The sequence below is a fragment of the Tursiops truncatus genome, chromosome 6, assembly GCF_011762595.2.
Source record: "Tursiops truncatus isolate mTurTru1 chromosome 6, mTurTru1.mat.Y, whole genome shotgun sequence".
NCBI lineage: Eukaryota > Metazoa > Chordata > Mammalia > Artiodactyla > Delphinidae > Tursiops > Tursiops truncatus.
The window spans coordinates 73,794,291-73,808,375 of record NC_047039.1 but is presented as its reverse complement, the minus strand read 5'-3'; the positions used below and the strand labels follow the sequence as shown (position 1 = coordinate 73,808,375).

The 14,085-nt window shown below is 40.0% G+C and overlaps 1 protein-coding gene across 1 annotated transcript in view; it reads right to left on the bottom strand.

Moving 5' to 3' along the window:
- Window positions 1–3,713: 3,713 nt before the first annotated feature.
- The window catches only part of CEP78 (centrosomal protein 78), a 46,765-nt gene continuing 36,393 nt past the window's right edge, over window positions 3,714–14,085 (bottom strand). Inside the window, exon 16 of the mRNA XM_033858198.2 lies at window positions 3,714–13,959. Coding sequence (XP_033714089.1) covers window positions 13,949–13,959 — 11 coding nt within the window. The 3' untranslated portion in view covers window positions 3,714–13,948. The remainder of the gene's footprint in view (window positions 13,960–14,085) is intronic.

Below are 14,085 nucleotides of genomic sequence, written 5' to 3'. Positions count from 1 at the left end.
CAAGGGGGGAAAGCGGTGGGGGGTGGGGGTGGGATGAATGGGGAGATTGGAACTGACATGTATACACTGATGTGTATAAAACTGATGAGTAATAAGAACCTGCTGTATAAGAAAATAAATAAAATAAAATTCAAATAAATAAATAATAAATCTAAAAAAAAAGAAGTGAGCAAAACTTGAGCAAAGAACTGAAAGGGGGTCAAAATCAAGAGAAGACTCAATAGTGATCCAAACACTGAAAAGCTGGAAGAAGGACCTCAGTTCTTGTCTTCTTTGAAGAAAGAGTTCAGCAAAGAGACCAAGATTGTGAAGAAAATACAAGTGTTTATTAGAAACAGAATGAGTGTGAAAGGACACACGGGTGGACTCAGAGTGAGTTATACACCATAGGGGCAGCTTAGGTTGCTTATATAGGGGCAGTTTTCTAGGTTGTCTCTGGCCAATCATCTCCACATTTGGTACTGGTGTGCACGCACATCTCTCAGCCAAGGTGGATTCCAGCTGGCGTCTTCTCCCTCCTTTTTGTCCTTCCTGTAGACTGAGGGCCTTCTCTTCACACGTGTCAGGCCGGGAAATCCACAGAAATGCACCCCATCAGGGCCCCGTGCTCCCACTCCCATCTCAAAGCGTTAGGAGACCAGCTGCAGTTGCTCAGCCTGGTGCTTCTCTCTCTCCTGACTATCTCCTACCTCTATAGCATGGATCAAATTGAGGGTTAGGTATTTGAAAGATTATAAGGGCTGAAAGTGCCCTTCAGATGGTGGTGTCTAGTCCCCCATCTTATAGCAGACTAGAAAGTAACTCATCCCAGATCACACAGCACATTAATGGCAGAGGCAGAAACCAGAATGCTCTCCTTTGCTCTTAGACCACTGTTCAAGGGACCATTTCCTGCTACTCCTCATTTCCTTATGGAGGGAAGGCAGTAGCCTAATCCTGTCGCTAGTCCATATTCAGAGGAACGCTGGGTGGCCTGTGCTCAATTCACTTAGCTACGTCCCTGGACTCTTCTAATTGCAATCGACACAAATCCCACTCCAACCATCAGAAGGGAAATGAATCCATTTGTTGAACCTGGAACCTCAGGGCAGGTGGAAGGGTAAGGCTTTGCTTCAGGGACAACCTAGACAAGAAACCCACGTGCTGGGACTCTCTTCCTTTGCTTCTGCTGTGAAAATCTTCGTGGAAGGACTACAGGGCCCTTGGGTCTCACGCCCACTCCTGCACTCAGGGGTGCAGAGCAATAGGATTGGCAGCATCCACTGAATCACAATACTGAAGTGAGAGGGGCCTGGTTCAACCCCAAAAGGGGATGCTCTTGGTAGAAAAAAGGCTGAGGGCTGGGAAGGCAAACATGACATTTCCTCCTCAGCTTCCCCTCCTTTGCACAGCTGGGCCTGGTGACCTCACCCCAACTCGTGTCAGTGACCAGAATCCTGACATGTTCTGCTGATGTGCCCGGTCCTCCAGACATTCCGGTTCATCACCGTGCAGGCAGACTCCTTAGAGTGAGACACTAGCCCAGCAGAAATCCACGTTTCAACAGAAAATCAATAAATAACATTATATTCTGAACCAAAGTTCTAAGTCATATTCCAAAAGAAAGACGTTTTTATTTTTAAATCACCAAGTCCTTATTGCTGCAAATTGCACATGAACTTAAATGGCTAAACTCAGAAGACCATATATCATTAGAAAATATTTATCACAGGCAAGGACATTTTATTTATCCCAAAGCTTCGGCAAAAAAATCTGTCTTTCCTGCACTCCCTGTCCTGTCATTTCAGATTGAACTTCTGAGATTTATTAGTTTTATTCTTCTCCATTCTTCTCAAAAAGAAGAGACATTTCACCCTTTCCTTTTGACTGGTTTAAAAAACTACAGAATTGTTTGTTCTGCCAAAATCTCAAAGACTCTTCAGTTCCACGTATGAACTTCTGTGCCACAGATATTTGTCAGTCACAGGATTCCAGAGCTTTCCAATGGCTCACTAGTTTAAAATAAGAAGGCCAAGAGTAACAGACTCTTCCCTCCATGTCAGCGGAGGCTCAGATGTTCTGAGCTGACTCTGCCGTTGGCCACAATTGATTGTTGTACGAGTTATCCCCAGATCCAAGGGGCGTTCATCAGAAATCTCTTCCAGGGTTTTAAGGTGAGATACATATAACAAAAACTTTACCATCTTAACCATTTTTAAATGTACAGATCAATAATGTTAAGTACATGCACGTTGTTGTGCAATCTCCAGAACTCTCTTCAGCCCACAGAGCTGAAATTCCACACCCACTAAACAACACCCCAGTCCTCCCTTCCTCCAGCCCCTGGCAGCCACCCTTCTGCTTTCTGTTTCTAACTATGACTACTCCAGGTGCTTCATATAAGCGCAATAATACAGTATTTGTCTTTTTGTGGCTATTTCACTTAGCATAGTGTCCTCAAGCTTCCTTTTCAGACTCCCTTCTTTAGCATATGTTGTAGCTTATGTCAGAACTTCCTTTCTCTTGAAGGCTGAAGAATATTCCATCGTATGTACATACCACATTTTGTCTACCCATTCATCAGTCAAGAGACACTTGGGCTGCTTCCACCTTTTGGCCATTGTGAATAATGCTGCTATGAATATGGGTGTACAGATACCTCTTTGAGACCCTGCTTTCAATTCTTTTGGGTACGTACCCAGAAGTGGAATTGCTGGATCATATGGTAATTCTATTTTTAAGTTTTTTGAGGAACCATCATACTATTTTCCATAGTGCCTACCGCATTTTACATTCCCACCAATAGTGCACAAGGATTCTAATTTCTCCACATCCTTGCCAATGACTGTTACTTTCATTTTTTGTTCTTTGTTTTATAGTAGCCATCCTAATGGGTGTGATTTGGTTTCCCCAGGATTTTTAACTGGAACTAAGGAAGTCAGTCTCTTCCCATGACAGAAGCTATGGAGGTGAGATTCTCAATTGTCATGTTTCTTGACATGTGAAGGCAGACAGCCTGTGTTGAGTTTTTAGGGCACTAATTAATCCTACCCTTTTCCCCTCCAAAGTTTGGAACCCAACTGAAATCTATTCACAGAAGCCAAATAGACTCCAATAAGGATCAAAATAGCAGTGCCAATACTTTTCAAGGAGGACTGGAGACGAGGACTGAAAGCCAAGTCCAGGCCAGTCTTCCCATTCCTCTTCCCCCACCAAGTGGAATTGACTTACCGGCAATGGCAGGGCTGCTCTGTCCACCTTACGACAGAGGCAGAGAAGGCCTGGTGGGTTTACTGCACAGAAACGCTGCATGCTGCCTGGGGACAGGCAGGGTCTGCAAGAGAGCCAGAGGGAGGGTCCATGCTTGTGTAACCACCCCTTTGCCGATCTCACCAGCCAGAATAAGCCACTCCTTCATCCTGGAAGCAAAAAGGGGGTTTGAAAAGAAGAATGGAAGCGTAGCCCCCAGAAGCTCTGAGAAGACGTACGCTCATCTCTGTGGGCTTCGGCAGGCGCACGAAGGGAGGAGGAAATGTCGCCCCCCACAGCCTCCCCAGCAGTTCTAACATTGGAGTGTGCTTGTTTTTAACATCTTTATTGGAGCATAATTGCTTTACAATGTTGTGTTAGTTTCTGCTTTATAACAAAGTGAATCAGTTATACATATACATATCTTCCCATATCTCTTCCCTCTTGCATCTCCCTCCCTCCCTCCCTCCCTAGCCCACCCCTCTAGGTGGTCACAAAGCACCAAGCTGATCTCCCTGTGCTATGCGGCTGCTTCCCACTAGCTATCTATTTTACATTTGGTAGTGTATATATGTCCATGCCACTCTCTCACTTCGTCCCAGCTTCCCCTTCCCCCTCCCCGTGTCTTCAAGTCCATTCTCTACATCTGCGTCTTTATTTCTGTCCTGCCCCTAGGTTCTTCGGAACCTTTTTTTTTTAGACTCCATATATATGTGTTAGCATACGGTATTTAACGTTTGGATTTCTTAACAAATAGGACTCAGCATTGCACAAATGCAGCTGTTCTTCCTGCGAAAGAATGCTGAGTGCATGGGAGCAGGGCTGCTCACCCCCTTGTGAGGCTGCTCTCTGACATCATCACGACTTCTTTGTGAATCCTCCCGAGGTCAGCTATGGGACCTGAAGGCTCTGAAGTGGGTCTGCACAAAACACCAATTAAATTTACTCGAGGCTATCCATGGCCTAGCCTGAAAATTCACTCCCCAGTCTGTCTTCCATTTCACATTCTCCCAGGGAGGACATTCAATAGAGCTCACTGGAGATTATGCAAGGAACTCAGATGAAGTCATGAAACAACTGCAAATAACAAATGCCAGCAATATTAAAATGCCCTGATTTGAACTATATGAAATGCCTCACATTATTAAATTCTCAGGAAGGAATTAAAGTCCCCCCAAAATAAATATCCTTTCTCTTGAAGGTTGAGCTCTAGAGAAATTAAAAGTCCACAATTATTTCCTGCCCAATTCCTTTCTGGTTCAGGGTCAGTCAGAGGGTCTCATTCAGCGATGGCGGTAGAGTCTGGCTCCTTCCACAGCTGCTTGCACTGCAGAACAATCTTGGCTTCAGGCTCTCCAGGCTGTCACTCCCTTGGCCGGTTGTCTGGAGTCCGTAACTTATGAACTTAAACTCAACTGGGAGAAACCCACTCTCACGGGGTCAGTCCTGCTGCCATGGGGCCCTCTCCTTGTCTGGCGGAAGTCCAAGGCAGGCTGAGGCCTGTGTGCCACGGTGGCAGCTCTCCTGAGAAGCCGCTTCTCCTGAAAACCATCAAGAGGAGACCCACTGCGAACAGGCATCTCTGCCTGCTTGGAGGTAAGACTTGCCCAGCTCCAGCAAGCACCTTGCCTCTTCCACATGGGACTCTGCAGTCCCTGAAGAAATGAAGCTGTTTCTCATTTCTCCAAGAAGGGAGGCCTGTGGTGCTAACATCACTGGCAAGGCCTGTGACATGAAGAGCAGCCTGCAGGACAGGAGCAGCAATGAAAGCTGTCACAGACTTAGAAGGCAAACGACCTGCAAGACCAAGGCTCTGTAACCCAAGGCCAAAGGCATTCGACTCTTCTTCAAGGGAGAATGGGAGAGATGGAGAAATAGGTAAGAGGCATCTTTTCATTGTAGATAAGCATTATGGGTTTCAATAAATGCTGGAGAGGGTGTGAAGAAAAGGGAACCCTCTTGCACTGTTGGTGGGAATGTAAATTGATACAGCCACTGTGGAGAACAGTATGGAGGTTCCTTAAAAAACTACAAATAGAACTACCATATGACCCAGCAATCCCACTACTGGGCATATACCCTGAGAAAACCATAATTCAAAAAGAGTCATGTACCAAAATGTTCATTGCAGCTCTATTTACAATAGCCAGGACACGGAAGCAACATAAGTGTCCATCACCGGATGACTGGATAAAGAAGATGTGGCACATATATACAATGAAATATTACTCAGCCATAAAAAGAAACGAAATTGAGCTATTTGTAATGAGGTGGATAGACCTAGAGTCTGTCATACAGAGTGAAGTAAGTCAGAAAGAGAAAGACAAATACCGTATGCTAACACATATATATGGAATTTAAGAAAAAAAAATGTCATGAAGAACCTAGGGGTAAGACAGGAATAAAGACACAGACCTACTAGAGAATGGACTTGAGGATATGGGGAGGGGGAAGGGTAAGGTGTGACAAAGTGAGAGAGTGGCATGGACATATATACACTACCAAACGTAAAATAGCTAGCTAGTGGGAAGCAGCAGCATAGCACAGGGAGATCAGCACAGTGCTTTGTGACCGCCTGGAGGGGTGGGAGGGAGGGAGACGCAAGAGGGAGATATGGGAACATATGTATATGTATAACTGATTCACTTTGTTATAAAGAAGAAACTAACACACCATTGTAAAGCAATTATACTCCAATAAAGATGTAAAAAAAAAAAAGAATTATGGGTTTCAAGTCGAGAAGAAACCCTAAATGATTATAATGTCTCTGTAAGCTGTGGAGATTTACCTCAGGTTAGTGGAAAGTTCAATCCTTGTCCTGTTTGAAAGTAAATACTCAAAAGGCACGGAAAACTGAGAGTCTTAGGCCTGACGCTTTAACCTAAAGTTAAAGGTTAACCTCCAGAGGATAAACAACAAGGTCCTACTGTATAGCACAGGGAACTATATTCAATACCCTGTGATAAACCATAACGGAAAAGAATATGAAAATGAATATATATATGTATAACTGAATCACTCTGCTGTACAGCAGAAATTAATGCAATGTAAATCAACTGTACATCAATAAAAATTTTTTAAAGAGATTTTGTGAAGGTTTGCTTTTTGTTTTCCTTTTTTTTTTTAAGAGAGAAAAACTTCCTCTACATTTCAAGGACTTCGAGGACTATCTTTCTAAGACATTAAATAACCCAACTAATCCTCACTGATCTCTCAGGAACAAAGTTAATAATTATTTGGTCTATAGGTATCCTTAACCTACGTCTAAACTGCTTGGTTTTTTGTTGTTGTATTTTGAATTCACACCGGTTTAAAACTTACAAACTGTACGAAGACAGCATGGGCCTTAGGTCAAACCCTTTCAACCCTGTAGTACACGATGTGCCGGCGAGCAGCCAGCCACCCAAACCAAGTGGTTGCCTGAAGTCACCGGGCACTTGTCCTCTTGCTTTTTAAAACTCTTTGACCAAATTATATTTTAGACTTCTCCTGTAGATGTGTCAATTTGAAAACTCAAGCTTTCAGTATAACAAAAGGGCTTTTAAAAGAGGAATCTAATGTAAGTTACCTTAAGACTATTGGGAGTTAAAGAGCTCAAAAAAGCTGGGCTTTGGAAGTAATAATGCACAAACGGAGAAGGACTTTCAGCCATAAAATAACAAAGCAAATGGGGGAAAGACTTGGGTTCTCCGTGCAGCAGTTTTGTCAGCAACAGACACAGCAAATGTTTGAAGCACTCTAGCCAGTGTTTTCAAACTGTAGGACATAATCCATTAGTGAGTGGATTGTGAAACCCACTTAGCAGGTTGCAAACACAACTCTATTTAAAGGAATGCAATAGAAAAGAACACAGAGTGAGTCACTAGAAGTACAGTAAGAACTGTCTGGTGAAATGTTCCATTCATTATGTGTGCTCACAGGTAGGTTTGGGCCAGGACAATTACCCTTCCTTTTGCATAAAATACAATTTTTACTCTGGGTTGTGGCTTTAAAAAAAAAGTTCAAATACACTATTACGTAGGAACACCTCAGGGGTCCAAAGCTCTGAGAGGAGGTTACATAGTAAAGCTCATTTTCTACAGAGATATTAGGAAAGACACATTTTGAAAAATAAGTGGACATAGGACATAGGGTATCAGAGATTATATATTTGCATTTTCCAAGTTTTCTGTGATAATGAAAATTACTTGTCATCCATAAAAATATACTTATTTAAAAAACCCAAATAACCTAGAAGTAAATGAAGTAAATTACGTAAAGGCCCCTTTCATTCCTTCTCTCCCAATCCTAGTGCCTTGGGCAGAGGAAACCATCAACATCTTGATATACATTACTACAGACGTTTTTCTAGGCACGCACAGACACACACATGCCATATATATGTAAATGGGTTCGTAACCATATAAACGTAAACAGGATTGTGTGATTCAGTATTATTGTGCAACTTGTTTTTCATATCACCGTCTTAGGAATTTTTTTTTTTTTAGGAATATTTTTATGTCCACACCATACAGCTGTTTTTATCTGCTGCAGAGTATTGGATGGTAGAAGTTGGTATGTATTATTTCAACAATTTCTTCATTTATGTACAATCATGTTGTTTCAAATTTTTTATTATTTCAAAAAATGTTTCAATACACATGCTTATACCTGACTCCTAGGACTTGCGTGAAGATTTCTTCAGGTTGGATGCCTACAGTCAGAGCTGTTAAATCAGAGGCTATACCCCTTTTAAGTATTGATACACACTGACAAATTGTCCACCTGAAAAGCTACATGGATGTATACCTTCTCCAACAATGACAGAGTGTTCATTATGTCCAGCACTAGTTATTACAAATCCTTTCATAGCTGCCTTTTCAAGGGATGGGAAAATGGTATTCATTTTAATTTCTGACTGCTTATGAAGTTGGAAGTTTATACATGTTTATATTTCTTCTTTATAAAAATATTTTTATATCTTTTGTTCATCTTTTGTTTGGTTTCTAGGTGCTCTTATATTAAGGATCTTTAACTTTGTTATATTTTACATAATCCCCCAATCTTTTGTCGCCTATTTATAGTTGTGTACAGAAGTTTTTTGTTTTTTTTTAAGGTAATCAAATCTATCAGTTTTTTTTTTTTTCTTTCATGGATATTGGGCTTTGTATCTTCATTAGGAAGGCCCTCCTCACCCGTTTATTAGAGATTTTTTCCAATATTTCCTTCTTTTTTTTATGTTTCCATGTTTAATTCATCTGGATTTCATTTCTGGTCCATGGTATGAAAGAAGAAAATGTTTTCCAAGTAGTAAATAATCTCAACATCATTTACTGAATAGTTCAACTCTTCCCTACTTATTTATAATGCCATTTCCAAATATTAAATTCCCATATGTATATATACTGCTCTGTTCCTGGATTCTCTGTTCTGTGCCTTTAACCTATTTGATTATTCCTGTGCTTATAGTGCACTATTTCATTTACTCTGGCTCCATGGATTGCTTTGATAGCAAAAATTGTTTCGTGCGTTGTCTTGTAGATGATCTTTATAATTATATTGTTATAGCCATTTAAAAACCTTGCTATGATTATATGAAATTGCTTTGAATTTATGTTAATTGATAGAACTGACTTTTTTTTTTTTTTGGCCGTATGTGGGTCTCTCACTGTTGTGGCCTCTCCCGTTGCGGAGCACAGGCTCCGGACGCGCAGGCTCAGCGGCCATGGCTCACGGGTCCAGACGCTCTGCGGCATGTGGGATCTTCCCGGACCGGGGCACGAACCCGTGTCCCCTGCATCGGCAGGCGGACTCTCAACCACTGCGCCACCAGGGAAGCCCGAACTGGCATTTTTTATGTTAGGTTTTCTCATACAGAAATGTGGCGTGCCTTTCCATTTTGGGGGTTTCCTTTTATACCGTTCAGTATAGGTTTTTAAAATTCACATAGGCCTTAGATTTCTGCTGACCTTTTCTAGAGAATGCATTCTTTTCCACCATGCATTTCCTAATTGGTTACTGCCAGTGTATACAGAAGCTTTTGATATTGCAGTGTTGGTGGTGTGCCCTGCCTCTTTAACAAGCTTTCTCACTCGTTGCAACAGCATGCCAGTAGGTAACTACAAGGTTTCTTTTTGTCCAAAAAAACTTTACAATCATAGTTGTCTCACTTTCCATCGAGTTTACTTTTTAGTACTGTTTTTGTCTTCTTTCTGAGTCAGCAAGATGGGATGCTAAGAAAGTTTCCTTCTACTTCTAGACTGTTGAGTATCAGAGGATGTTGAATTTATCAAATGCTTTTTTTAGCATTGAAAATGATATGGTATTCTTTAATCTGTTGATTTAGTGAGCCACAGTGATTCTGCACTTCTGTTGAGACTGGCCTATACTTTTCCTTGTTTTATTTGTGCAGTCTTGGTATTAGGATTATGCTAACCACATGGAATGAATTAGGAAGTTTTATGTCTTTTTTCTATCCTCTGCAATGGTTTACAAATAAATGTGTTCCTTAAAGATGTGCCTAATAGTATTTGCCTTTTAAAAAGAAGTTTCAGGGACTTCCCTGGTGGCACAGTGGTTAAGAATCCACCTGCCAATGCAGGGGACACGGGTTAAATTCCTAGTCCGGGAAGGTCCCACATGCCGTGGAGCAACTAAGCCTGTGAGCCACAACTACTGAGCCTGCGAGCCACAACTACTGAAGCCTGCAAGCCTAGAGCCTGTGCTCCACAACAAGAGAAGCCACCACAATGAGAAGCCCGCACACCACAACGAAGAGTAGCCCCTGCTCACCGCAACTAGAGAAAGCCTGAGCGCAGCAACGAAGACCCAACACAGTGAAAAATAAATAAATAAAATAAAATTATATTTAAAAAAAGTTTCATACTGCTCTTTCAATTTCTTCTAAGATGTTTGGTCTATTTATATTTTCTATCTTTTGCCAATTTTTAGAATCTCTATTTTTTTTTTAAGTTAGCGCATTTCATCTAGTCTTCCAAAATTATTGGAATGAAGTTATACAACCATATCAGGAGTAAATTATAAACAGTACTCCCTTGTAATTAAAAAGTCTATTTGTAGGTATCGTTCTAAAAATTATTCCTAATGCTAGCTATTTTTCTTTGTCATATTTTCCAAAGGTTTGCCTTTTATTGGTTTTTATTTTAAAAACCTTTTAGTTTCATTGATCAAAATTTTTTTGCTATTTTATTAATTTCTGCTTTTAACATTTAAAATTCCTCATGTCTTTCTTCTAGTTCATCAGTTTTTCTAGCTTCTGAAGTTAAATTGTTATTTCACCTATTTTCAGTTTTCTTACTCCCTGAAAAATAAAATCTATAAAATTTTCTCTAATTCCTGATTTGGCAGAATCCTGTAGGTTTTGAGAAGTAGTTTTTTACTAATTCTAAATAGTTTGTAATTTGTTTTGAATTCCCCTATAAATGAGTTATTTAAAATGAGTTATTTAAAAGGTAATTTAAAAATTTCCAAGTGGACAAGCCTTTTGTTATTAGTTTTATTGTATTATGAAAGCAAACAGGTCTGCATTCTGTACTTTTTTACCCTTATATGAATCCCTTCTATAAACAGTTCATAAGTTTTCCAAGAAAACATTTTGTATTCCTGATGGATAGAAAATATAAAGAATGTTTTGAATTCATGATGGATACAAAATATTTATGTATCTTCCCTCTCCTAACCTACTGATGGGAGGGGGGTGGGCCTGAGATTTTTGTTTTACAATTATTATACAGTAAAAATGATGCTTTTTTTAGGGGGGGTACAGTTCCCTTAAATTAACTTAAGTATGGATTCATGTTACCACCAATACAACCAGAACAAGGAACAGCTCATCACTGAAACTCCCTTGCACAGCCTCTTTGTAACCAAACCTTCCCACCCCAACCCCTGACAGCCACTCATCTAGTCTCTTATCACCACCGTTTTGCCTTTTCAAGAGTATTATATAAATAGGACTTCCCTGGTGGTCCAGTGGTTAAGAATCCGCCTCCCGGTGCAGGGGACGCGGGTTCAATCCCTGGTCGGGGAACTAAGATCTCACATGCCGTGGGGCAACTAAGCCCATGCACCACAACTAAACTAGAGAGTCCGTGTGCCGCAAACTACAGAGCCCACGCGCTCTGAAGCCCACGTGCCCTGGTGAAGATCCCGCATCTTGCTACTAAGCCCTGATGCAGCCAAAAAAAAAAAAGAATATTACATAAATGGAATCATAAAGTATGTACCTTTTGAGATTACATCCATGTAACCTTTTGGCTTCTTTCACTTAGCATATGACTTTGCGATTCATCCAAGTTGACATATGTATTAATAATTTATTCTTTTTTGTTGCTGAGTAGTATTCCATTGTGTGGACACACCATCATTTGTTTATCCATCCACCTTTAGGAAGACTTTTTGATGATTATGAATAGAGCTGCTATAAACACCACATACATGTTTTTACATGAACATAAGTTTTCACGTAACTTGTGAAACTGCTGGTGTATTTATGTTTAAAGACACTGCCAATCTGTTTTGAGGGACTACATCATTTTGTGTTTCCACCAGAATTTCAGTTACTTTGCATCCTCACCAGCCCTTGGTTCTGTCAGTATTTTCTTATTTAGTGAGTAGCAGTAGATCCACTGATTTGGAAGAGAGATGTGTTAAAGTCTCTCTCATAATTGGTTTGCTCACTTTTCCTTGTATTTCTGTTATTGCTCTATACATTTTGAAACTGAGTTTTTAGATTGCAGATCCGATTTCAAATAATCTTTCTGCAAAACTATACTTTTTATCAGCCGAAATGCTTTTATTTTCTCCCACTTAATGGTTTTCATCTTGAGTCCTATTTATTGTTTATTCTGAGGTTAACATAGTCACATACACTTTTGTTAGCATCTGCCTGGTATGCTCGTTTACTTCTTTATAATCCATGAAAGTCTTTTAGATTTTTTTTTTGCAAATAGCACATAGTTGGATTGTTTTTTTAACTCAAGCTTAAGGAATTCCAGAATTTAATTTACATTTATTGTGAGAAAAGCATTTGGTCTTGCTACCGTCTGTACGTGTGTTTGTGTGTGTTCCTATTTATCTTGTTTCTTTCTTCTTTCCTGCCTTTTCTTGGATTTTTAAATTCCATCCCCCCTTTCCTGGTGGTTTGGGGGCTATTAAAGTTGTTGACGTATATTTGCTTCTCTCTCTCCTTGTCTTGGCACACAGTAAGTCTGCATTTCCCTGCTCAGTTGAATTCAGCCGTGGCCATGTGATTTTCTTTGGCCAATGAAATGTGAGAAGTGACATGTGTTCATCTAGGCAGAAGCTTTAAGTCAGGGTATGTTGCATCACAATCTATTTTTGCTTGGGTATTGTAACAAGCAATGTTCCAAATAGTGATGCTTCGTCAGCTGGCTCCCAGGTTGAGGGGGACATGGAGTAGGGCTTCTAGCCAATCTGCCAAACGCATACAGAATGAGCACAAATAAACCAATGTTGCTTTAAGTCACTAAGATTTCAGGCTTGCGGCTGAAGTATCGTCACATAACCTATCCTTACTGATATGCCTTTCACTTCAAATATACTTAAATATATTTTTCTATCAACACCTAGAGGTAAACACTATATTCTTGCCTTGAATAAGACAAGATCCTGAACACTGTTCCACTTTCTATATCCTGCTTCCATTCATGTTAAAGCCTAGAATTTTAGCTCACTTCATTTTTATATATGCATAATATTTACTTAGATTTTTCCTTATTATAGGCATCCATGGTGATCATAAAGGGGAAACACAGATCACATGGCATCATCAGTTCCTTTGATTTAAAATCTTCCATGGATTCATTGCTCATACTGATATCTGCACTATCTTATACAACAAGTATTTGTGCACTTACTGTATGCCAACTCCCGTGTTCTTCTAGTCTTTCTTTTTCATAACTTTTATCTTTCATCCCTTTGCAATGCATATTAAGGGGATCTCTCAATCAGACCTTCCATTTCATGAATTCAAGCTTCAACTGAATCTATTCTGCTATCTAGTCCATCTTCTGTATGTTCTGTTTTCACAATCGTATTTTTAATTTCCAAAAACTAAGTATCTTTTTCCTAGCATCCTATTCTTTATGGATGCAACATCCCCATGACTCTTTGAAGATCCTAATTGTACTAATTTTTAAACTTCTTCTGTTTCTTCTAGTAACTACTTTCTTGAACAGGTTACCTTGTTTTAATTTGGTGTCTCCTTTTATGTTAGTGGTTTTCTTCAAATTTGATGATTCTTGGCATATTTATAGATGAGGGCCTAAGACTAAGGTTTGAAGTGCTTTTCCTCAGCCAAATGAGAATTCTGGTTCACTTTCAATGAATACAAATTCTGATTATGGGCACTCTGGTGATTATAAAGGGAGTGGCAGGTCACCGTAACTAGAAGTGTGGCAGCTTATCTTCGGTTCCTGCTTGGAGTCATTTTGGATAATGCCCTTGTTCTCCAATCCCAGTGTTTCCTGTGTCAGGACCCCCACTTCAGAGAGCTGCTTTCTTAGCCTGAGCCTGGTGGCAAACTCCATAATTAGGTACTCCACAAAGAGGTGATTGGAATGGCTTAGCTGTTCCACTCTTCAATTAACTCGTCTTTCAATAATCTGCTCTTTATCTTCTAGGAAGTCCACATTGTTCATTTTCTGGTTTTCCAACTCTGCTATTAATTTATTTTTGTTTTAATATTTCTCCAGTCTTTTCAATGGGACTCTGGAAGAGTAAAAGAATGTGTTCAGTGATCCATGTTAAACCATAAGTTCTCGTATGTAGTTTATAATCAGGATCTTCTAAAAAATTAACCATCTTGTTGATCTTCTGAAAATCAAGTGTTACTAT